The 24521-nt window shown below is 38.0% G+C and overlaps 4 protein-coding genes across 4 annotated transcripts; 1 reads left to right on the top strand and 3 right to left on the bottom strand.

Annotated features, from left to right (window-relative positions):
- Nucleotides 1-445: 445 nt before the first annotated feature.
- LOC111809170 (nitrate reductase [NADH]-like) lies at nt 446-3515 on the bottom strand. Its single transcript, XM_023695549.1, has 5 exons — nt 3007-3515; nt 2362-2855; nt 2120-2260; nt 1801-2033; nt 446-1708 (listed from the first exon to the last, which is right to left on the bottom strand). The coding sequence occupies exons 1-5, from the start codon at nt 3513-3515 to the stop codon at nt 446-448; spliced, it is 2640 nt and encodes an 879-aa protein (XP_023551317.1).
- A 3207-nt stretch (nt 3516-6722) lies between these two features.
- Nucleotides 6723-10482, top strand: LOC111808737 (30S ribosomal protein S13, chloroplastic). Its single transcript, XM_023694888.1, has 6 exons — nt 6723-6881; nt 7045-7257; nt 7355-7516; nt 8951-9073; nt 9869-10093; nt 10199-10482. Exons 1-6 carry the CDS (start codon nt 6813-6815, stop codon nt 10364-10366), a joined length of 960 nt encoding a protein of 319 aa, XP_023550656.1. The 5' UTR covers nt 6723-6812; the 3' UTR covers nt 10367-10482.
- A 1728-nt stretch (nt 10483-12210) lies between these two features.
- On the bottom strand, nt 12211-14088 carry LOC111809345 (protein MEI2-like 7). The gene is made up of 4 exons (XM_023695788.1): nt 13345-14088; nt 12880-12999; nt 12633-12792; nt 12211-12538 (listed from the first exon to the last, which is right to left on the bottom strand). Exons 1-4 carry the CDS (start codon nt 13893-13895, stop codon nt 12362-12364), a joined length of 1008 nt encoding a protein of 335 aa, XP_023551556.1. The 5' UTR covers nt 13896-14088; the 3' UTR covers nt 12211-12361.
- Nucleotides 14089-20013: 5925 nt separating this feature from the next.
- Nucleotides 20014-24278, bottom strand: LOC111808917 (phosphatidylinositol 4-phosphate 5-kinase 1-like). The gene is made up of 8 exons (XM_023695159.1): nt 22761-24278; nt 22487-22651; nt 22236-22401; nt 22015-22125; nt 21718-21911; nt 21497-21627; nt 21328-21421; nt 20014-21173 (listed from the first exon to the last, which is right to left on the bottom strand). The coding sequence occupies exons 1-8, from the start codon at nt 23948-23950 to the stop codon at nt 20864-20866; spliced, it is 2361 nt and encodes a 786-aa protein (XP_023550927.1). The 5' UTR covers nt 23951-24278; the 3' UTR covers nt 20014-20863.
- Nucleotides 24279-24521: the final 243 nt, after the last annotated feature.

Consider the following 24521-nt stretch of genomic DNA (forward strand, 5'->3'; position numbering starts at 1 on the left):
TTCCCTTACACTCGTTGGGACATGATCACGTTATTTACTCATCGCTTTTTATAGCGAAGATTATCTACACAAATTGACACTAGTCCTTCCCCAAGGATACCCAAAAAGAATGTACATATTTTTGGTATAGAGAGTGATTTCTAACTGTTTTTAGCTTTTTTCAGTTATCACTGTTATGATGTTGTTTTGGTCCATTTATGTATTTCCTTGACTGGAATGTTACATTAAATATTTAAGTAAAAGGCAAATATGGAATCAATTAACATTTATGTAATAGAGTAACGACTTTTAAAAAAGTTATCATTTTTATTAGAAACGAATAAAACTATATTAATTTAAATCATTACAGTTACAATAAATGTTTTAATTCCTTCTACATAATTCTTGCAACATAAACATAAACGTAAATTAAATTTATCATATTATTCAAAATTAAATTAAAACATCAAAACACCAGCAACGAAGTCTCTAAGTCATACTCCATTTCTTTCAATATGGGCTTCACTGTCAACTCAATCATCGGCGGCGGCCCACACACCAAAGCCAGACTCTCCGGCGACCCCATCGGAATATGCTCTCTCAGAACACTTTCCTTAATATACCCCACGCTGTACGGCCACCCTTCTTTAACGCCATCCTTCACCACGTACCATATTTTCAATCTTTCATTCTCCTTCGCCCACGTGTCCAACTCCTCCCTCAGCAGAATATCCTCCTCCGTCCGATTCGCATACACCACATACATCTCCGTCTCGTCCTCCGGATCCTTTAATATCGCCTGCACCACTTGATATATCGGCGTTATCCCTGTCCCGCCGGCCACCATCGCCAGCTTCTTCGCGAATTTGGGCTTTCCGTGGACCGTGAAGTTGCCGCGGCCCAGGTATTCTATGTGGCCCAGTGGGCCTTTTACGTCTACGATTGAGCCCAATGGGAGTGAGTCTAGATACTGTGACATGAGGCCGCCATTTGGGAAATCGGGATGCATATTCTTGAAGTAAACTTTTACGACCAAGTCAAAGAAGCCCATTTCGTCAACGGAGCTTGACGGCGTGTAGGCTCTCATGCAGAGCTTTCCCTCGATATTGGCGCATAAAAATATGTGCTTTCCGACGGGTAATCCCAAAACTTGGTCTTTTGAAGATAGACCGAACCGGAAAATTCTCGTGTTGTGAGATATTGAAATCTTCGATATCAATTTAACCGGGATTTTCTTTCCTGGGACCAGTGCCACGTGTTGTTCAACCGCTTCGGATGATGACGTCTTCTCTTCACTGTCGTTTTCGGTCAATAAGTCGCCGATCATGTAGTCTTCCAGCATGTTTATGGCTTTGTCGGAGTGGATGGCGTCGAACTCTTCCGTGCAGTCGGTTCCGGCGTTGATGAGGATGCTGTCGGCGCCGCCGGGATGGGCTTTGAGAAACGGAGTGCAGTCGTAGACGTGGCCGTGGACGACGATCCAGGAGGATTCCGGCGTGTTGTGGGTTTTGACTTCCGACATGGGGAATGTTTTGGCGGCGGTGGTCTTGTTTTTGTCGTTTGTGGGTTTTGAGGAAGGTGGGTCGGTGGGATTGATTTTGTCCTTTTCCTTCCAGCCGCCGGACTGGTTGCCGGGGAGAGTTGGGTGGCGGAACACGATTCCCAGCTCTCCGTTTTGGGGTTTGCATACGTTAATCTTGATTCGAAACCATGAGTTGTTCATCATGCCCTAAATTCAAATTCAAATTCAAATTAATTTATTATCAATTCCATTATTATAAACAAATCATTAATTTTATTGAAAGTGAAATACAAAATTACCATGAGATTCCAATTGAGGTTTTCTGGTTGCGTGTTGTTGGTCTCATCCCAAGCTCGGACAGCAATCTCCTTGGAGCCAAACAGCTCCACAATTTCCACCTCAACCGACCAGAAAATCCAGCACCAATACTTCCCATACTTGTTGGGCTTCTCATGGTACTCCAAATTACATATTTTCCACGTCTCCCCACCGTCCAACGTCACCTGCACCCGTGTCACTTTCTTCCCACCACCTTTACCATAGCACAAATCTTATCATTAATCCCACGTGGAAAATAACAACCAAAATACGTGGAAATTATTAATTAAGTTGGCTCACCCGAATATGCGTATCCCCTCAGCGTGTACGTCGACTGAGTCGTCTGTGAATTGATAGATAGCATCTCATCGTGTGATGGCGTTGTTATCACCGAGTTTATGTTCATCTCGTAGATAACATACTCCGGTTTGTACCACCATCCTAAATAATATCCACAATTAATTCACTTTTAATTCATTAAGGACGAGGCAACATTTTGAACTTTAATTTAATTTTTCATTGTATTTGTTTTATAATAATACCTTCCGCGTTTGCCAATTCAGAATCAACGTGAGACGGAAGCACACGATTGTCCATAAAATGATAATGATTGTCAGATTCTCTATTTGTAACGATGATTCGTTTGAGCCATTTGACCATACGCCCACCGGTGAACCCCGGTACAATCATCCTTACTGGAAAGCCATGGTCGGGTGGGATAGGGTCGCCATTTTGCATGTAGGCTATTATGATATCTCTTGATGGGTCCATTGCCATTTCTCTTCTTATGCTGGTGCCATAGCTGCAGCCTCCTCCACCAGGGAGGTCATCAGCACCTTCCATCCATACATACAAGGCTCCTCTATGACGGCTGAAGATGCCACACCGTTTTAGTACTTCACGTAATGGCACGCCCCGCCATAGTGAGGTAGAGGTCACGGCAGCTCCCCAATGGAACCCAATAGTTTGTTTGAACATGTTTTGCTCCTTTCGTCGATTGCCAGAACACGTTATAGTAACTGGAAACTCGATAGATCTAAATTAAAGAATATAAAAAAAAAAGTTAAAAAGTTGAACATAGGAGCTAACTTTTTTATATAATTAAAATTTCAAACAAATATGCATCAATTTAAATAAATTATTATAACCAAGTTAGGAGATTTTGAGTTGAATAGACATTTAACCACCTGAAGTCATTGACAAGTTGTTGGAGTGTGAATGTTGTCGGATTTTCGAGGAGTCCGATGATTTCAATCGTCCAATTAGACGAGTCAGCCTTTGGAACCGGACCGTGGTTACGAACATAGTGAAGTGGGGCCGGGGTGATGAAGCCATGACGCATTAGACGGTCCAACGGCGGCTCAGAGTTAAAGGGGTGTTTTCCGGTAAGACGGATCATGGAAGGATTTCTGATGATCCCATTGTCCGCCGTGCCCTCATCCCTTGGATCAAGAACCGACGGCTCGATTTCCTCCTTACCCTTTCGGATTAAATCCCGAAAGTAATCATTGTTGTCATCGTGGCGATCAAAGGAGGAATCGTCATCGTCATCGTCATCGTTAATAGTGAGAGTTATTTCAGGATGGCGTTTGATTTTGAAACTAGGGGACCGGAATGAGTTGCAGCGTTGAGCTAGAAAGTTGCCATTGGTGGGTGGCTCCATGTCCAGGGTTTTGTGATCAACCGTAGCCGCCATTGAAGCTTGTTTGAAAAACAAGTGAAGAAGATTAAGATTTGAGTGGTGAATATGAAGGTCCATGAAATGGGGTTTATATAGAGACTCCAACAACACGGGAAGGAAATCCAAGTAATTAAATTAAAATATGTTCGAGGGCTCCTACTTTGAATATTCCACTTTACTTGGATTTGTTCTTCCTCATTAAAAAAATTTAATCAAATTTGGTCAATCAATTGGAACGCCCATTTGAAGCTATGTTTGGGACGGAGGATGCTCGGAATTTTCTACCCGGGAAAATGTCTTTTAGTTCTCTGTTTCAAACATGATCTGTTTACTATCTATCACTTACATATTGTTGAGGATTATTGGGAGTGAGTCGAAGTCATGAGAGCTTATGCTCAAAGTGGATAATATCATATCATCGTGGAGAGTCGTGATTCCTAACCTATACCTATAATCATTTATCTTCTCTAATCAAGTTGAAATTTTGAAGTNGAAGTCATGAGAGCTTATGCTCAAAGTGGATAATATCATATCATCGTGGAGAGTCGTGATTCCTAACCTATACCTATAATCATTTATCTTCTCTAATCAAGTTGAAATTTTGAAGTTTATTAAACAAAGACATATTCTTAACACATACGTATATCGGAAGTTTGATTTTTTAATATTTTCATTGATCGAATGTGTATTGGATTTAGTAATTGAGTTTGATTTAAATTGGATTAGTAAATATATGTTGGTGGATGAAAGTCCCACATCGGTTAATTTAGAGAATAATCATCGATTTATAATTAAAGAATATTATCCCGTAATATATGTTTTAAGGTAACCATTTCATTTTTTTTATCACATTTATTTTACTTTTTTTAAAAAAATATATTTTAATAAAGTAATTCAAGTTGCTGAAACTTTAAATAATAACAATATTTGCCATTTAATTAGTGGGTCAAAATCAATTTATTTTCATTAATTTTCAGTCAATTTATTCTATTTTTACATCCCACTTTGTTTAGTGTGAATGAGTATATATAAGGCTTGGATTAAGTCCTTTTTTTAAATAAATAATAATAATAATAATGGTGAAAAAACAATCACGATTACGAAAAATAGAAAAGTAAAAAAGAAAATATATGGAATAATTCAAAGTAAATTAATGATATAGTTGTTAGAAAGTAATTAAATGGAGAAGAATGATTAAAAAAAATTAAGCTTATAGAAAAAAGGGTAAATTCGTTTAATTAAGTTGATTTGATTGAATCAAATAATAATAAAAGTTGAATTAAATTAAACTTAACNAAAAAAAAAAAAAAAAAAAAAAAAAAAAAAAAAAAAAAAAAAAAAAAAAAAAAAAAAAAAAAAAAATCAACCTTCCAAATTTTATGGCATTCATTTAATTTAATTCTAATTTCCTGCATGTAGATTCAGTCCTGTTGAGCATTGAAATTGAAATTTGAATTACCTGGTACGTTCAACATGTTGGACATATTAATTTAGTGACATAATTTAATTATTTATTTAATTATTTATTGTTTTTACATTTGTTCAATAACACCGTCATGACTTTAATATTTAAAATTAAGTTTTTACTCATTTACGTTAGATGATGAAAGTTCCACATCGATTAATTTAGAGAATGATCATGAGTTTATAAGCGATGAATACTAACTCTACACGAGCAAATTTTTTTTTAAAAAAATTAAATTAGTCCAACAAATAGAAAATAAATTAAAAATTAAAAATTTAAAAACTAACCAAATGAGGCGGCAATTGGGGAAATATTGTAGTGAAGTACGTGTTGACAAATTCCAAGTCAACGTAATAAAAAATGGTAAATTGTTATTTTATTTGAAGTCCCATTAATTTGTGCCGTTGTTTTTCCAATTATTAAGGGGGAATTATTCGCTACCTCATGGCTTACATGATATTATGTACTCCTCACCGCCTATTATTTATATATAAATTAAGCAATAAAATATGGCTAATATGAATATGATATAAATTAAAACCAATTTTCTTTTAATTATCCAGTGTAAAATATTTATTATTAATTTAAATATATCTGTTTATTTTTTTACCATTTTTAAATGTCCAAAATAATTGAAATGAGATATTTGAAAATATAAAAATTAAAATAGAATAAAAAATAGGTGGGAGGGATATTAATTAGATAATCTTCACTTTTTATACGTTTGAAATATGATAAGCGCTAATTTCTTACTCATTTAATTTTTCTTATTAAAGAATACATTAAAATTTTCATATTAACCAAATATTAATCATGTGACTGAATTTATCAAATATTATTTTATATTATAAGTTTTTTGTTTCGACAATGAAGTGGGAGTGGCGTAATTGAGCTCAAATAATTTTATTTATTACAATAATAGATGTTTATGATTAATGTGCTAATTAATCGCATTAAAAGATAATTAGTGCATTAAGAGTCGACGTGGTAATAGGACGCTTTTTGCTTTCAATACATTTATTTATTTATTTATATTTAAACACTAATTATATATATTGGTGTCATAAAAGTCAAATGAAAACATTTAAAATATATATAAATAAAGTCAACAAATATATTAAAATTCCCAAGATTTTGTTTTTGATTTTCCACGTGTCTATCTTCCGTCATTTTCTCTCTTCTATTATCTATTTAATTGGTTATCTATGAAATACTACACAACTATAATCCATAATCAATATTATTTTATGTAATTTTCAATGTCCCAATCTATTTTTCAAACAAAAAAATATAAGTATTTTTTTATTTAAAATTTATTTAAATACATGTTAAATGTGTTTAATATAACACACTAAAAAATTATTATTACATAAATACACGTATTAATAACCAATAAATTAAATTTATGTCGTCCTTTTTGAATGTACTGACGTCTAGAATACCAATTTTTATCGCATAAGTGTTTCACACATTTTAATAATGAATAAATCATTGATTAAATAATTAGCTTACTCTAACGTGTTATTATACATATTCTTAATAATAATTATTTGATATTACTAAATTTTATTAAAAACTAAAACATATAATTAGCGAAATTTAATAAAGGAAAAATGTATATAAAAATCATATTATATAGAATTATTGTGTGTTATGGACTCGAATAAGATTAATGGATCAAGTAATTCTAGAAGAGCCCACGGATGTTTCTTAATGGGCTTTCTCGGGCGAGCGGGTTGGATTTGAAAATCGTGGGCTTCGTTTGGCCGAACAATACTTCGGCTCTCTGTTTCCCTCGCCGTCTGAATTCTCTCTTCCGCTTCACTGGAACCCTCCTCCGCCGAATAATGTTCGGAGTTCGTCGTTCCCTGGGGATTGTCTCCAATGATCTTCTTCATCGCTTCCGATCATTATCAGTGAGTTCGTTAACGTTGCGTAATTATTTGTTGATTGCGATGCGACAAGAGTAATAGAATCTAGGGCTTGTGAATCTCTGGAGTTTTGTTATTCGATTTGATTTTTGAGTTTAAAACATTTGTGCGTTGGAAGATTTTGAATGTTTGTCGATGATATGTGTAGATCGAGTCGATTCACATAAAAGCGGGTATGGAGATTCCCGATAACAAGCCGCTCAAATATGCGCTTCAGTACATTAATGGAATTGGCCGATCGAGAGCACCGCAAGTTCTTGCTGAGCTCCACTTGGAGAACAAGCTTGCCAAGGATTTAACTAAACGAGAGATTGTTGTTCTTGCGGACGAAATTTCTAAGTACATGGTCGGACATGAATTGGTAATTAGCGGCTCTCTCCACCATATTTCTTCCCATGAATTTCAAATATGTTTGCAGGGACTAACAGGATGTTTATTTTTTTGTGTCTGTGTTGCAGAATAAGTGTGTTAAGAAGGACATTGATAGATTGCAGGCAATTCAGTGCCACAGAGGGATTAGGCATGGTGAAGGATTGCCATGTCGAGGCCAACGAACAAAGACCAATGCTAGGACTATGAAGTCGAAGCAGATCGGTTCTGGAAAGAAGAAAGCTTCTCGTTGAAAATGGTTTTGCAATTCCTTCTCTTTTTAACATTTGTAAAGCTTCATTTGCACTTGATACATCACATTTAGCATAATACTTCAATAGCTGTTGAAATTATGAACTGGTTATTAACAAATGGTTCTGGAATTCCTCCTCTTTAGAAACGTTTAAATGCTTGATTTGCATTTCTAATGGTTTAATTGCTTAAACTGTTCGTAATTTGTTCACTTCTCTTAATCTGTTTGTTTGAGGCTGTGTTAATTTTCACCATTTCAGAAGGCCCATATACCCAATATTAGATGCAATATAATAGACATACTATATGAAAAAGAAAAAAAAAAACATTTGTTTAGCTGTACATTATTTTCATTGCATCTAGCTCATAGTTGGATCCAAAAGAGGAATTGATATCAACTTAGCACACCAATAAGTGTCGAGATAGATGATAGCAATGATAGGCTGTTAGATGTCTCAATCGCACTTTCCTTGGCAGTGGATTTTTGGGATTGTGTGGCACTCACTCTCAACACCGAGTGAGTCAAGCCAACTTGGATTTGTGTCATCTATAGTCATACAACATATGCTCAAGCCTTTAGAGTAGAGAGATTTTTGAAGGAGAGTTTGAAAGTAAAATTGAAAGGTTTGCTTGCAAAGAAAGAAACGCCACAACTTAAATATCATATAACTCGGGTAGGAAGAATTGGTAGGAAGACTTGACAACTAGTTGCATCTCCCTATTGTACATTTTGAGATGATTCATGGTCAGGATTGACAGGCCTAGACGTGATTTTGTCCCTATTGTACATTTTGAGATGATTGAGGACTGACAGGTCTAGACATGATTTCGCCGAATGGTTATACAATATCTAGGTGATCTAGGTGGGAGGAGTTAACGATTGGTCGTATCCCCTATAGTACATTTTGGGACGACAATCGCTGAATAGTCAGCTGAATAGTCAAAATACAATATAGGATTGAAAGGATATGAACATGTAACCACGGGCAACATGCCCTAACGAACATGATCATGATAGTAGGAAGATTAGTTTGAAAATATCCAATCTTCAACTTGAGTTGATCATGACCCATTTTCAAATTGAATTTAGATTAAATGATAAAATAATTAATATTTTAAATATGATTTATAATACAATTGTAATACATCATCCCTAAAATGAAAAGAAGCAAGTCAAGTTTCGAAGAAAAAATAATAATTAAACTTGGGCCAAGCCCATTCTAAAACGAATAAGTTTGGGCCTGAGTTTTGGGCCAAGCCCATTCTAAAACGAATTAGTTTGGGCTGGCCTTTATCCACATTTTTGTAAGCGGGATGAAGAAGAGGAAGAAGAAGATAAGGTGGGCATTGAAACCAGAGAGCCGCTCGGCGTTCAATCGGATTGAAGAAATCCACTAATGTGCTGATTGCCGTCTGGTGAGTGAGAAGTTTGAAGAGAGGAGATAATGGCGCACACTTTAGCATTGCCCGTCGCTCCTTCGCTCTCCCTTATCTGCAATTCTCGAACCTCCAATCCTCTCTCTAACGCAATCTCCTTCCCCATTTCAAACCCTCGGGTAAATCTTCTCTTCTTTGGACTTCAACTATGGAGTTCGTTTCTTCAATTTTACCTTCTTCCTCCGTTCAATTACTTACGTCGGCTCTACAGTTTCCATTTCTGTCGTTTCTTCGTGCTTTAATTCCATGTATTTTTTTCGATGTGGAGGGATTTTGCCCAATTATATTTATCCTGCGGAACTTGGCTATTGTCTTCTTGATTTCATATTGTATCTGTTTCTTGATTTCTGCATCNTCTCAACCCAATGCTTTTTTATTTTAGTGAATTTTTTTATGCCCACATAATAATGGCCCATGTACCTCAAGGACCATGCCAAGAAGGCGTGGTGGAATGCTTTTTTTTTTTTTTTTTTTTGAATTTCCTTTTCTCAACTCATTTCTATACTCAATTTTTCCTTGGTTACAGTATTAGACTCTGCCTCTACACTTTCATTGAATAGTGTGATGAAACAAAAATTCTAAGTGAATCAAATTCAGGATCCTAAATCCCATTTTCCCTCACCCTTTCTGTGCATGATGGATTATAAAGATTAAGCAGATATAATTGGACGGAAAGAGTTGATTATGGCAACGAATGGCTGACCTTAGATGTAAATTTGACTTGCTAGTCTATGCTGGACAGGATAAAGTTCGTAACCCATTAGCTTAAGATTTTGAGTTGATTTGTGATTTAACTTGGTATCGGAGTAGGAGGTCCGGTGTTTAACTCCTACGAAGTTTCAAACTCACAAGATATCCCTGTTTCTTCTTGAATGATTGCCTCATTTTTCTTCCTTTAATTTTGAACCTTTCAGGTTCCTGGTCTTCAAATCAAGTGTGTCCGTGTTGGAGGAGTTGAGATACCAAACAACAAGCGAGTTCTATACTCCCTTCAATACATACATGGAATTGGGCGCAACAATGCTAAGAAAATACTGTTTGATCTAAACGTGGAGAATAAGATCACCAAGGACTTAGCTGAGGAGGAACTCATATCTATCAGAGATGAAGTTTCCAAGTACATGATTGAAGGAGATCTGGTCTCTCTCTTTCTCTATCTCTGTGTGTGTGTGTTAGAATTACAAACGTTGGTTGTCTCTGTTACTTTGCGAAGTGCTTAAAAATGTAATTGTTGGGTTTTGCAGAGGCGTTTCAACGCACTTGCCATAAGGAGATTGAAAGAGATTCAGTGTTATAGAGGGATTCGACACATCCAGGGGTTGCCATGCCGAGGGCAGCGAACGAAAAACAACTGCAGGACGTTGAAGGGTAAGAAGGTCGCCATTGCAGGGAAGAAGAAGGCTCCTCGTTGAGGCCTTTGCCATTGCATCTCTTGTAAAAGCTTAGAGACGTATTGTTTAAACTCTGGATTTGCATCTGATTTCCTCATGAAAATACTTTTGTGTTATTGCTGTGTCATGTTCTATCTTACAGATGCGCTCACCCTCTTCAAATGCTCGAGTAGTTAACGAGAGGTCCATTATTATAACTCATTTTACTAACACAATCTTTTGTATTGGATCTCTGGGGACGATGAACTAGTCTAAACCATCAACAAGATCGCTACTAAAATGATGTGCTTTGTGGAGGCATTGTTCGTCAGCGCCAGGCCTTGGACGTGGCATCAATTAGAATAAAGAGGCTTTGGGGAGAGAGAGCCGATTTCAATCGCAATAAAGTAAGTGGGTTTTAGTTCAAAATTTATTGAATGGGAAAATCTAAAAGTATGACTAAGTATCATGATTAGATTACTATACTATGTCCTTATTGATGATATGTACATACATGACATGTTTATTTTGTTATATGGGGATGATTAAGGGTTAGATTGTAACGACCCAGATCCATCGCTAGCAGATATTGTCCTCTTTGAGCTTTCCTTTCGGGCTTCCCCTCAAGGTGTGGGCTTTCTCTTTCGGGCTTCCCCTCAAGGCTTTAAAATGTGCCTGCAAGGGAAAGGTTTCCACACCCTTATTAATAGTGGTATGTTCAATTGTTGGGATGACTTGTACATTATGGAGATAATTATAACTTCTTTAACTAATTTCTTATTAGAGAAATTTTCCAATTCTACAATAATACATGAATTTGTAGAAATAGAGTTGAGCTCTCAAATGCATGAATTTTATTTTAGGACTCCACAACTCATGTAGATGAACACCGAACAGGGAGAACTTGAGAATAGGAGAGAGAAAAGAGAACGAGAAATACTTGCTTACCTTCAAAGCAACTTAAGGGGTGTATATATATGATTTTTTTCGGTATATATAACTATATAGCTATAACCTTCTACCATATATAGCGAATACTATATTAAATATTTATTATATATAAATATTTTAGTATAAATATCATTTAAGTAATTACTATAATTATGAGTAATCTAACATTCCTTCATAACCTAACCCCTCTTGAAAACTATGTGGGTGTGGTCAAGGGTTTTCCAACCACTCTCAAGTCGCCGTTGCTCTTTTCTTCATGATTTTCACCTACTAAAGAATTTAAGAACAATGTTCATAACAAAAACATGATAAAAAGAACTATTATGAACTAAAAAGACTTAAACNTTTTTTTTTTTTTTTTTTTTTTTTTTTTTTTTTTTGCATTTAATGAACTCAAGTCAAAGTAAAAATATTTTACCTTCACGTTTGTTTGCATCATCATCATTAAAGGAGAGTAAAAAAATTGTGCCCATTTTTTTTGAAGCTCACACCACGCTCCCACTCCTACATTCATATTCATCTTCATTATTAAAAACATTAGTAAAAATAACTAATGAAGATGACTTATAATCCAAAGATATAGCCTTACAAAACAAATTTGGAACATATTTCATAGGGCATTCAACGCGAGATAACATTGAAAATTACAAATCACTTCTGATATAAACAAATCCAAAATTATTTACCCATAACGCTTTGAATATCGATGAACTTGAGAATTATGAGAGAGACCCATTACCAGAAAAACAAACCCACCACCAACCAGCAATTTCTAGAGATGATCAAAATATTATATATACAACCGAGTAAAAGAGGAGAGAATATTACTGCAGAAAAGTAAGCATTTCATACAGACATAGCCCTCCCCCTCCCTCCCTCCCTCCCTCCTCCCAAGAAAAAGGAGAAACACACAAGCAAACAAACATCCCCTCGTGTTTTCAATTCTCCCCAAACAAACTGCGGCGGTCGGGGAGACAATGAAAACACAACACCCACCACCACCCCCTTTCATCAACCTACAAGAAAAGAAAACCAAAACACAAGCCAACTCCATGCCTGGCCACCTACAATGGTGAGCTCTCCTCCTCAACAACTCAACTTCTTGAGCGGCTTGCGAGGAAGACGAGCTATGCGCCTTCCGACATTAACCCTTCGGTAACGACGTCGACCGTTGCTCGCTGGAGATAACATCACAGGCAGATATTGATCGTTGCTACACCAGAAGATTTTGTTCTTGAATGCGTTCTTTAAAGCTTCCTTTCCCTGAGTTTCCCATCGCAATGAAGCATTCATTTTACATTCTAAAACATGTAATATCAATAAAATGAATGAACAATTCATCAATTTCTACATGAACCTGAATCCTAGCCTCCGTTATCTCACAAATTTTCTTGTTGACATTCACATCCCATTTGTAGTTGTGATAAACTGCGCAAAACTGGGATGCAGCCATGGATGTAGTGAAATTTACAAACGCATAACCCAGATTCGACACTTTCCCTTCGTACCATGATCTCCTGTAAAGCCATAAATGATTACAACCACACTGAAATGGCGAATTGCAGCAATCAAAGAAGAATTATAAGATATTGATCATAACCCACATGAAATCCATAGGTAAATAAACGAAATCATATTCAGAAACGTAGAAATCAGGTCGAGAATCCCTTCGTTGGTTCATCACTTGACAGTATCTGTCCAACAACTGCAGAAGATCTCGCCGCCTGCTTTTCAACATTGTTCTTAAGTTAAAAAGGCAATAAATGTAAAGCTAAGACATAAAAAAGAACACAAAAGAAATGAATCTCGTAAAGAAATATTTCCAAATGAGGAGACAAAAAGCGAGAAAGGGCAGAAACCAGAGAAAGTGCAGCATGAAATCATTTAAAAACCCACATTCCCATTTTACCGACAAACAACAAAAGTAGGAATTAAGCCCACAACCCCACTTCTGATTCCACCTTTATCCTTCTCCAAGAAAATTCTCCGATCAAAGAACTAGCCACGTTCTTAAATTGTTATATTTTAGTACTATAATTCATTAAAAGAGGAAGAACAGTAGAACCCACTTGAACTGATTGGGAATGTTTTTGATCATCAACGTTGTAATTCCCGAGCAAGGAACAGTTTTCTCAACTGGGTCATCAACATCGGCGTTATTGTCCTCATCGCTACTGATTTTCTTCTCGACCCATTGCGGCGGACATTTGATATCTCTACTTTGCCCACTCGAAACGACAAACTCTCTTCCCAGCTTGGAATCCGCCACAACGCCACCACCGAAACCCACAGCCGGCTGATACGACGGCCACACAACCTGCGGCCAGGCATTATAGCAGGAAACAGCCGGAAAACTATGAAACTGCCATGCGTAAGCAGAAGTGGCACGTGGGTAATACAAATTTCCATACCCCGACACAAAATGGGGCGAGGGCGGAGGCAGAAACGTTGGCGGTGCAGAGAGAAATGGGTCGGCATTAGGATTCAAGGGCTTGGACGGATAACCGGAGGCCATGGAAGAGTTGTGAGGGTAAAGAAAGTGGGGTAAAGGAACAGAGGCGTAAATGGGTTGAGGTGAAAGTGGGAGAGGAGGGTTAATATGATGAGGGTGATGAGGCATGGTTAGGGTTTGAAGGTTTTGTGGGATTTTCTGATGAAGATTGGAAGTGATAAGTATAATAAAGAAGTCATGTCAAGAGCTTTAAATGTTTGTTCTTTTTTTTTTTTTTACTACGAGACAGACAAAGACAGAGACAAAACTGAGTTTTGCTCCATCATCGCTTTGGCGGCGTTATTGGAAGAAGTGACACCAAAATGGGACACCATTTGGTTTTGTTTTTTGTTTCTTATTTTTATTGCGTGTTCCAGGCTTTGTAGAACAATGATTTCTTTGAAGATTTGATAAAAATAGGCACCAATTTTCGAAGATGAGTGAATTGGAATTGGAATTGGAATTGGAATTGGATGGATGGATATTGATGAGGGTCAAATCAAAGATCAATGGCAATCACAAATGGAAGATCCTATTTCACTTCTAGACTTCTCCATAATCATCATTTTCACTCCACCTTCTTCCATCAATCATCAATTTTTCATTCAAACTCCAATAGAAAATAAAAAATCAAATTATGTTAACTTTCTACAAACAAATTCAAAATACAATCTTATCAAAAAAAAAAAAATAAGTTTTTATATTTTGTTGATATGATATGCCAATAAATAAACATGATAAATACTTATGAATAATTATGTTAATAAAGCTTAGGAATAAATTTTGATAGAGATCTAATAGCATATCAGTTATAAGAAATATCAATTTAATCTATGGAGCCCCATAAGAATTTACCCATAACCTAACCAAAAATCCTCCTTTAAATTGGGAATGAGAGAAGAAGTGAGGAGATTTTTTTTTGTTAGCTAGACGGAGACGGAAAATATAGTCAAATTCTCCGTCTCCGTCTCCGTCTCCGTCCCCATCCCTAACCTAGTAAAATTCCCACTTGCCCCCTATCCTCCGCTCACTTTTTATATATAAATATAAATATATCTACATGGGTAAACATAATATTAAAAATTGAATTTTTAAAATTTACTTAGAATTTTATATTATATTTTTATTTATGAAATATTAATTCATTGATCAGAATATATATATATATATATATTAATAGAGATTAATATATTTTAAAATACATATATCTAAAAATACAGGAAAAAAGTCCGCAGAAAACCCATAATATAGGGTTTGGTTGTCCTCCCTTGGCTATTTAAAGCTAAGCTTAAAATTTATCCATACTTCAATTTAAATCCTATTTTAGCTAACAGGTATTTAAAAAAAACTCCTCAAATAAAGCCTAAATTTTAATAACATTCAAATAACTATAGCTGCATGAACTCGTGGCCCCATTCAAAGAGCTCTGTTTAGCCAATAATTCCAAAATGTGTTATAAACTTGAGTTTTTCTTTTCTTGGCTCACATGAACTGCCATACACAAAGGAAAAGGATGCATATCTGGGTAGCAGAGGGAGGAAAGAATGAGCCCAAAACGTATAAAGAGGAGTAGTAGTTGTAGAGTAGCGTCATAATACGTACGTAAGTAAAACCCTAGAACCATTCCAGGCCTTCTCCCTCCATAATTACACAACCAAACAAACTGTGTATATCTTCTGTTCCCTTCTTCCCACCTTGGGGTTTAGCCCTGAAGCCCTCTGCCCATTTCCATGCAAACCCACTCTGCCACTTCCCCCTTGCCATTGTTTGGCCTAAAACCACCCTCTTTCATCCTCCTCTTGACCATTCCTCTTCTGCCTCAGCCTCACCCATGTCCGGACCTTCTTTCTCCCACTTTTTTTACCATTTTGGAAACCTGGCCTAGCTAACGCTAACATGCCGCCTGCCTGCCTGCCTGCTGCTTCCAAAATATGCAGCCTTTTCTGACCCTTAATTTCCAAGCGATATTGCATAAAGATACTCCCTTCCCCCCACTTTTGGTTTCGGATGATAATATGCATTCTATTCTATGTGTTTCTTTGTGCTGTGTTGTCTATCAGTGACATTGGCTGTTGGGTTTCAATTTTGGTTGTTTTTGTGTTAGCACAGTGGTGGATCGATAATAAGGGATTTCTATCTCTTTCACTTTCTTGGGTTTCTTTTCTTTCTCATAAATTTTGTGTTCTCAAATTCAAACCTTTGCCCAGATGTATTTAGACTTACACTCATTTGAAAACAGTGGTGGATTAGGAATGAGTCAGTGGCATCATTACTTGCAGAGTTTGTCAATCCCATCGCTTTAAAAACCCCCCACAATTATCACATTTCAATCTCCCTCTCACTCCCCCCATAAACCCTTCATGAGGCCCAAATCCATGGCCTGACACTATGTGTTTCCCTCTGGGCCTCAAACATGAGCCGAACTTATGCAGAATGTCCTACTGCGGTGTCTGGGCCGACATCCATTTCATTGAAATGAACTTGTGGAAGCGAAGAGTGATTAGAGTTGTTTAAGAAAGTGGGGCAATGAAGAGGGGATGGTGGTGGGATCTAATGAGGTGCGCTAGCATATGGTGTTGGTCACCTAAAACTGAGGCATTCCCACATTTTCAGCATCATCCCATGAGCCCAATGGATGAGATCCGCCTCTCACTAATCACACCCACATTGATATTGCCCAACAAAATTATTGTATTTTTGAAGCAATATCTCCCCAATGGCTCGGTTAGTTGATGTGGGGTTCCTCTGTTTTCCCCTTCACAACCCTTCTCTCCTCCTCCTCCCATGTCTCTTTCTACTTCATCATTGTCTTAGCTTTGTGGTTGAAGATTTCAACTCCCTTTTCCACTCTATAATGTCAAGGGAGGGAGGAAGGTAGCTTAGCTAGCTTCTGGGTTTCCCTCAATCAATGTGGGCCGGACCTCTAATGGGCTGGACCCAATTCAAATCATTCATATCCATATTTTTCTATATTGGATAGAAAGAAAAGAAGCAATGGTGTGGCCATTAATAATTGCAGATGTAGATGAAGATGAAAGATGAAGATGGAGGACAGGACCCATCAATGCAATGGTGACAAATGACAACTCAATGAATACTTTACAATGGAAAAACATAAACTATTTTGTGATGAGAAGGTGTCAGTGAGATATGGAGGACCCAAAACAAGGAAGAGGGGTCAGTCAGGCATATGATCGAGCACTTAGGCTGCATTCTCTTAAAATTTCAAGAAACTCAAAACCCGACAATGGCGTCTCAATCCCACTCGCCATGTGCATTGCCTTCCCCATCTCTTTCATTTCCTTTCAGCCACAACCAATCCACCACCATAATTCTCCCTTTCCCCTCCCATTGTCAACTACCGTTTGTACACTCTTATCAGATTCTATTCTCCACTTATTATTGCATTGACAATCAAATTCACAAATGCTGATCCTAATATTACATCATAAATTCATTTACCCATTACCCTACCATTTTGGGGCAGCAAAATCGACACAATCATACAGGGCCTTGTGTTGTTCTAATCTGGTTTGATTATCCAGCTAAATAACAAAGCGTGTTAGATATTCTTATTAGATTCGAATAAGAAGTAGAAGAAAACGCACCGCAAATTGCAAGGAAAAAGAATGGAGGAGATGGGCTCCTATGTTCCCTCCCATGGAAACCTCCTGCTGGCAGTGGCGACTACCTAACCCAGACCGCGTGTTTTAATATGTTATCTTTCCAATATGGACAGTCTGGTCAAGAGGGCACAGCAGCCGGCACCCTTTCGCCCTACTAATAATTAAGTGCTTAGCCCTGTTACTTATAAATTCATGATCATCCCTTTAATTAGCAAAGGTGAAAAGCGTTTCTAAAACAAACCCACTTGTTCATATATGGATTGGATTGAATATAACTCCAAACTCTCTACCAACTCTTTTAACAAGCAATTTTTAATAATGGGTCGACCCATATCAAGTGGCATCACATTGATTCGTTCTAAAGCAAACAAAATGATTAGAAGTTGCACTAAATCTCGAGATAATTTCCCCATAAATTTTTTAATGAAGGAAGGGGATTTATTTAATTTGAATGAGGGAGGCAAAAATAGTTAAGTTAGGTATATGGGGGTAATGTATAATAAATTAAATGAAAACAATGAGTGAGGGGAAAGAGAAAAAAGTGTCCCCTATACCACAAATAGAGAAGGGCCAATGTTGGGAATGGAAAAGGGCTTTTTCCCAACATCAATGGCCACCTTCATTTATGTCTCAACATGACCCTTTCTTACAATTTTGACTCTTTCCTTCCTTCATTAACCCTCTTCTTCTCTTTAATGCGAGCCGTTGAAGAACACGGTCGTTATTCATACCACTTGTTTCGATTTAACTTCATCTTTACGTCTCGCGGTTATCATGTTTGATGGGTTCTTATCATTAATTAGTTTCGTTCAAAAAGTTATAAACTTTATTACAAAGATGTTGTACAAATGTGTGTTGTTTTATTTCTGAACTATGTTCAAATTGGTTATATAAAAATTTTAAGGTTAAAAGCTCTTACTTTTGAAGTATGCTCCAATTATGTCCTTAGATTTATAAATTTTTCGTCTTTACCTTTTGGGTTCGAACGAAATTTATTCTAAAAGATACTTGTGACCGTGAGGCTAACGACGATACGTAATGGGTCAAATTGGATAATATACAGTAATGGTAAGCTTAGACTGTTACAATCATATTTGAGAGATTAAAAAACATACGTGACATCATTTACAACATCATTCACGTAGGTCCTCTTGTCATTTGGTTGTCTCTTTCTTCTTTATATTAACAACTCATTTTTGTTCATAATCTCTTCACAACTTTATCTCCAACCATTTTTAAAAAATCTAATTGAAGATCTTCAAATCATTGACCCCCACGTAATCACTAAACATTAGAACGCAGCCCAGAGCCGCCGGAGAACTCGAACATAATCATCGCTGATGAAAGCACTGCACCAAGATACTCACTTTATTTGTTTTTTTCTCTCTTTTAAAGAACCCACCAAAATGGGGTCAAAATGGGGTTTTGTTTTTAATTTCTTTCCTTTTTCGCTTTTAAAGCATGCAAGGATTTTAATATACCTCGACCTTCGTGCGTCTAAGCGTGTAATAATTCATCTGTCAATGCGTGACTCACTCTCAATAATCCTCAACGATCTGAGTATCAATAGAGTAATGATTGGATGAACGAGTTTATGTATATAATAAGAATTGTTTGTTTGTGGTTGAAGTTGGAGAAAGTTGTGAGCACGTTGAGGCACATATGGGCAATTACTCGTGCATGCTTGGCAGTTGGAAGCCAAGTTTTATATTATTTGTGTGTAATTTTGGTCATGAATGCTTGGGAACAAAGTTCGGTGTAGTGGTGTTTGACTGAGTCCGTAGGTTGAAGGAGTAGTAGGCTCCATGACTTTACAGGCAGGACAGTTGACTTCTGTGTCTGTAAATTCCCTTCTTCACAGACAAGACAAACCCTCATAGGCTGTCTACTGCACCATTTTACATTTTAAAATGCACCGCCACCAAATGCTCTACTGCACCCTTCTAGAGCCCAATATTCTTGCTGGCATACTGCCCAGTGTCTGGCTTTGATACCATTTGTAGCAGCTCAAGCTCACTGTTAGTAAATATTAGCTGTTTTGGCCCGTTATATATCGCTGTCAGCCTCACGGTTTTAAAACACGTCTACTAAGGAGAGGTTTTCACACTCTTATAAGGAATGTTTCATTCCTCTCATTCCTCTTTTCAACCAATGAGATCTCATAATCCACCCCCTAAGACCCATTGTCCTCGTTGGCACACCACGAGGTGTCTGGCTCTAATACCATTTGTAACCGCTCAAGTTCACTGCTAGTAGATATTGTCCACTTTAGCCTATTACGTATCGCCGTTAGTCTCACAATTTTAAAACACGTCTACTAGGGAGAGGTTTTCATACCCTTATAAGAAATATTTTGTTCCCTTTTTCAACCGATGTGAGAACTCATCACAATTGAAACTCTTACAAACCGATTAAAGAATTAGAAAAGATTATTTTAGTGAGAAAAGGGAGAGATTAGAGTAAAACAAGTTGAGTTAAAGTAATGTAAGTATATTTTAATGAGATGGTGGGAAAGTATTATAATATATATATATAAAAAGGAGAGTTGGCAGGATCTAGAAACAGTAATAGACAGAGGTACCCAAAAGCAAAGAGAAGAAAAGAGAGGAAGGTCAAAATTCAGGATGAAACTCCACTCCTATAAGTCCTATATGAAACATGGGGCTCCACTCTCTCTCTCTCTCTATCTCTCTCTCTCTCCTGCGACTTTGACCAGTTGGGTATGTCTTAAATACACTTTAGGCAAATGGGTTTGTGACACGTGGCAAAAAGATCATTCCTTTAACCTAAAACCCATACACTTAATGAGATGGATAGCGTAATAAGTATGGGGGATTACAGAAAGGAAAGGGGTAAGTGAAGAAGAAAGAGCATCTTTCTCTGCTTTTGATGGCTACTCAACCCTTCCCGCTCTGCTGTGTTTCACTGCAAAAAGCAAGCCAAGGCGACCCCATTTGGCCTTAAAACTCATAAAAAGTGAGCCTTGAGAAGAAGAGAAAGACATTGAATGTTTCTGAATAGAATATTTCACAAAACAGAGAGATCAGATCATAAACGTAATCCAATCCTGTACACTTCTCTTATTCCAATCAACCAACCAACCCCCAAATCCCCATCCATTTTGAATCACTTTTCTCCACTACCTATATACCTATCTTTCAAACCTTTCAAAAAAAATATAATAGTAAAGCGACGTGAGGGAAGGAAGAACACCACCCCCTTTCACTTCCCATATCTCCCTCTTTTCTTGCATTCAATGTACATATATAACTCAACACTTTACCCCCCTCCCCCACCTTCTCTACTCTTTGGCTGCTCTGCAAAATCAGCCTTTAATCGCATGTGCCACCCCCCAATGCCAACCTTTTTTTCCCAACTCTCTGGTTCACTGATGTTTCGGTTGGGAAATCTTTTATCGATTGGATAATAGTTAGCTATCTATCTATCTATCCATCCTTCCTTCTTTCTTATTCACCTGTCCTCAACGAAGATTCTTCCTATGAAGTCGCGGAATCTTTTCGAATACAGCTTTGGGTCGACTGCTGATATTGAGGTGGGATCGACTTGTAAGGATTTGTATGCGTGCTCCAGTTTCTTACTGATATCGTAGTCCTGTAAGATGTCGATGATCCCGAAATACAGGACAACTTCGTAGAATTCGCCACTCCTTGAAGGGATCAAATGGCTTGTCCCGCCAGGGGTGTACTGATCGAAGTCGCTCTTTCTAGCCATTCGTTCGGCTCTAGCTGGCATATTGGCTCCTAACCTGATTAAAGGTTTTCTGGAAGAGTGAAACGTAACGGGTTAAAAATCGTTGTGTGTACGTTTGGATTAGAACAAAAACAGATGTGATTGTATGTGGATGATTCAATCTAGTTGGTCATAGTGATGTTAAGTGATGGAATAAAAACATTAGAATTTGACAAGAAACATACTGGCCAGCTAAAACTCGATCCATGTCCTGCAGCTCTGCTTCAAGAAAGCGACAGCCACGCATGAACTTTTCATTCTGATAAGAATCTTTGTAACCTGCAAGATAGCATAAGTGTTCATTAGCTTATCAAATCACCCACATGACAACGTTGTGGAGATCGGATTATTTACCAGATCGTAATAGAAATGGTGATAAGCCCATTTTATCGTATCGACTCTCGTCACGGAAATGAAGACCAACCAGAAGACTATAATCCATGATTCTCTCAGCTTCCAAGAACTCACAGTCTCGGTTAATTTGCCTGTCGTGTTTTCGAAACACTAATGTTAAATTCAACGCCCTGTAAGTAGAGAATGCAAGAACCATATAATCTGAATGTGTAAGAACTTACTTGATGAATTCCTGGAACCAACTTTGCTGAAGGCGAAACACGAAATTAAGATCAAGATCCTTAAGTGTAGTGGTTTCATCAATTTCTCCTGCAGGCTTATCTGTTGTCCGACCATGGGACGAACCCTTGAGATCAAATCGTCGATGAATTCGGTATTCGGAGCAGAACAAATTACCCATCACGATAAACCGTGTCTGGTTACGTAACAAAGATTTAAGTAAGAACTAACACAAATTCTAACAGTAACATATCTGAGAAAGCATTTCAAACCAAAGTCCAGAGTAAAACAGCACGCACCTTTGGACCGCCAATTGGTTTTACACAATGCACGCCAAAGAATTTCGTCACGAGCGAATTCTCGTATCGACATACATGATCATAATAGCTTGGCAACATCCTTATGAGCACCTGAAAAGAGAGTACTAATTTCATCAATGATCATCCTTCAACATATTATCCAATCCATAAAATGGAGCACAACAAACTAAACAAAGCTAATCAGAATCCAGGCAACCGACCTTCACTTCTGATTTCTTCACCGTCTTTATCATAAATCTATCATCATGAGTTAAATAGAAAGAACTTCCACTCTTTCCTGGAGAAGAGAGCTCTCTAAGGGTGTCATTTCCACAAATAGCTAGCATGTAATCAGCAGGGTCAACCCGAAACAGGTCCCTCAGATGTCTACATTACACAAGGATTGCAACGAAACTGGTCAATCATTGAACAACAAAGATCAAATAGGGCAGAAACTTTGAAGTTTGAATACCTGAACACCAAGGGGCAGTAATCCTTCCATCGAAACTCCACGGATTGATGAGGGGGCGTAGTTTTCGATCCCTCCGGTGGAAACCTCGTCCAGAACTTCTCCTTCGGATCGAAATCACTTGTCTTAAGGTTCCGAAGAATTGAAGCGTGTTTCCCGATTGAATACCTACAGAAAACCCCAGAAAAATCCAATCAAGAACAGAGAAGAAAAACCCTAAAAACAGCATCGAGGAACGAGCATTTCAGATGAAGTAAAGAACTCAATCGGTAATTACCTTATACCCTGTTGGAGATTGAGCATGAGTTCGTAGTTCTTATGCCCCTTGGAAATCGTCTGCCCTGGTTTCTTCGCATCATTGGTTGAACAACAAGGAGTTTTCTTAAACTGTCTAAACCCATCTCGATACAACATCGAAGCCTCCACATTATCGAGTATATCACAAGTGATATCGCCGGCTTCGCCGTCGGATTCCCAAATGCAAATCCTCGGGAAATTTCTCTCCGTCGAGCTGCCTCTGCTAGCATCCACCGAAGAACTTTTCCTGAATGTTGCGGTCAAATTCGCACCCTCAACAACCTCAGTGCCTTCGATTTTCTCTTTCGCGTCTAGCGAATCGAAACTTCCATTGTATTGCTGGATTTTCATTTCGTTATTCCATTCACTGGTATGGCTACTGCCGTCGAGAAGACTGAAAACTCCGTTCCCTTTCGGAACTCCGTTCTCCCATTGACCTTCGTACCGATTCCCGTTGGCCCAAATCAAAACCCCCTGACCGGACATCAACCCGTTCTTCCACTCACCCACATACTCGTTCCCGTTCTTCCAGACGTAACGGCCATTTCCATCCTGAACATTCCGCTTCCAGGTTCCGTCGTAGAAATCGCCGTTGGCGTAACGTTTCTGGCCGAAACCGTGTTTCCGATCTGCACACCATGAGCCACGATAGGTGTCGCCGTCGGATCCAATAAAAGTGCCAGTCCCTTCCATCCGACCCGACCTGAATTCGCCTTCATATGTAGCACCAGAAGGCCAAGAAAATTTCCCTTTCCCCGAGGCCTTACCCCTCTTCCACTCACCCTCATACATACACCCATCAGTCCACAAATACTTCCCCGATCCGTGCGGAACGCTCCCCAAGCAACTCCCAATGTACAGATCCCCGTTGGGAAGGTGCTTCTCCACAGCCGACGGCGCAACGATTCCAGTACCATCACCGGAAACAGAGTCGACAGTAGCCACCGTAGTTATGGAAGGAGTAGTCGTCAAAGTAGTGGGTGTGACCCTTCGCGAACTCGCCTGTGATCGGCTACGATTTACAACAAGAACCGGAGGAACAGCGAGCATCTGCATCTGTGAATCTTTATCTAGCTTATCGTCATCGGATTTCTTCTTCTTGTGGGTAGAAGAGACGATTAAGCTGGGGTCATCACAGGGCAGAGCCTCTCGCATTTTCCAAGCACACATAAATGAGGCTTATCCTGACGAGCTTGCTCAATTTCTTCCGCTGTCTCTACTTTCTCTCCTATTCCCGGTTCGTTAGCTCTGCATCTGTCGTGCAGAAGGTTAAAAATGGCTGCAATGGGGCCAACAAAAATTCCGGCTCATTAGAGAAGGCAATTCTTCTCTCTCTCTCTCTCTCTGTGTCGTGCAGTTGTTTCCACGCTTTTCGTAGGCGGTGGTGATGAGAAAATAGGTGCGAAGGCTAGCAGCTGAACAGAGGCCGAGGCAGAGATGAAAATACGAAAGGGCGTAGAGAGAGAGAAGAGAGAAAGAGAAAAGAACGGATTTAAAATTAAAAACTCTGAATCAATAAATTAAATAAATAAATAAATACAAAGTAAATAAGACGGCTTTTCCTGGGGAAGTTGCTCATCCACTGTCTAATCCTGCAGATACAAATCAGCCGAATTAATTTTTTTTTTATTAAATATTTCCTTTTATTCCAAATATCTAAATTAAATTTAATTGAGACCAACTTAAATATAGTTTATAACTCAATCGTGTAAGTTCACTAACATTGAGTACAAACGTTCAA

Source organism: Cucurbita pepo, chromosome LG13 (assembly GCF_002806865.2).
Source record: "Cucurbita pepo subsp. pepo cultivar mu-cu-16 chromosome LG13, ASM280686v2, whole genome shotgun sequence".
In the NCBI taxonomy this organism is placed as follows: Eukaryota; Viridiplantae; Streptophyta; class Magnoliopsida; order Cucurbitales; family Cucurbitaceae; genus Cucurbita; species Cucurbita pepo.

What these genes read in the sequence shown, in the direction of transcription:
- LOC111809170 (XM_023695549.1), bottom strand. Translation starts at nt 3,515, where the DNA reads ATGGCGGCTACGGTTGATCACAAAACCCTGGACATGGAGCCACCCACC. An exon ending in TGAATTGGCAAACGCGGAAG is followed by an intron (nt 2,261 to 2,361) that starts GTATTATTATAA and finishes GATATTATTTAG; the next exon opens with GATGGTGGTACAAACCGGAG. An exon ending in GAGGGGATACGCATATTCGG is followed by an intron (nt 2,034 to 2,119) that starts GTGAGCCAACTT and finishes GCTATGGTAAAG; the next exon opens with GTGGTGGGAAGAAAGTGACA.
- LOC111808737 (XM_023694888.1), top strand. Translation starts at nt 6,813, where the DNA reads ATGTTCGGAGTTCGTCGTTCCCTGGGGATTGTCTCCAATGATCTTCTT. An exon ending in ATCGCTTCCGATCATTATCA is followed by an intron (nt 6,882 to 7,044) that starts GTGAGTTCGTTA and finishes TGATATGTGTAG; the next exon opens with ATCGAGTCGATTCACATAAA. An exon ending in GAAAGAAGAAAGCTTCTCGT is followed by an intron (nt 7,517 to 8,950) that starts TGAAAATGGTTT and finishes TGAGAAGTTTGA; the next exon opens with AGAGAGGAGATAATGGCGCA.
- LOC111809345 (XM_023695788.1), bottom strand. Translation starts at nt 13,895, where the DNA reads ATGCCTCATCACCCTCATCATATTAACCCTCCTCTCCCACTTTCACCT. An exon ending in TATTTACCTATGGATTTCAT is followed by an intron (nt 12,793 to 12,879) that starts GTGGGTTATGAT and finishes ATGGCTTTACAG; the next exon opens with GAGATCATGGTACGAAGGGA. An exon ending in TAACGGAGGCTAGGATTCAG is followed by an intron (nt 12,539 to 12,632) that starts GTTCATGTAGAA and finishes TGGGAAACTCAG; the next exon opens with GGAAAGGAAGCTTTAAAGAA.
- LOC111808917 (XM_023695159.1), bottom strand. Translation starts at nt 23,950, where the DNA reads ATGTGTGCTTGGAAAATGCGAGAGGCTCTGCCCTGTGATGACCCCAGC. An exon ending in TGAAGAAATCAGAAGTGAAG is followed by an intron (nt 22,126 to 22,235) that starts GTCGGTTGCCTG and finishes CTCTCTTTTCAG; the next exon opens with GTGCTCATAAGGATGTTGCC. An exon ending in AACCAATTGGCGGTCCAAAG is followed by an intron (nt 21,912 to 22,014) that starts GTGCGTGCTGTT and finishes TTACGTAACCAG; the next exon opens with ACACGGTTTATCGTGATGGG.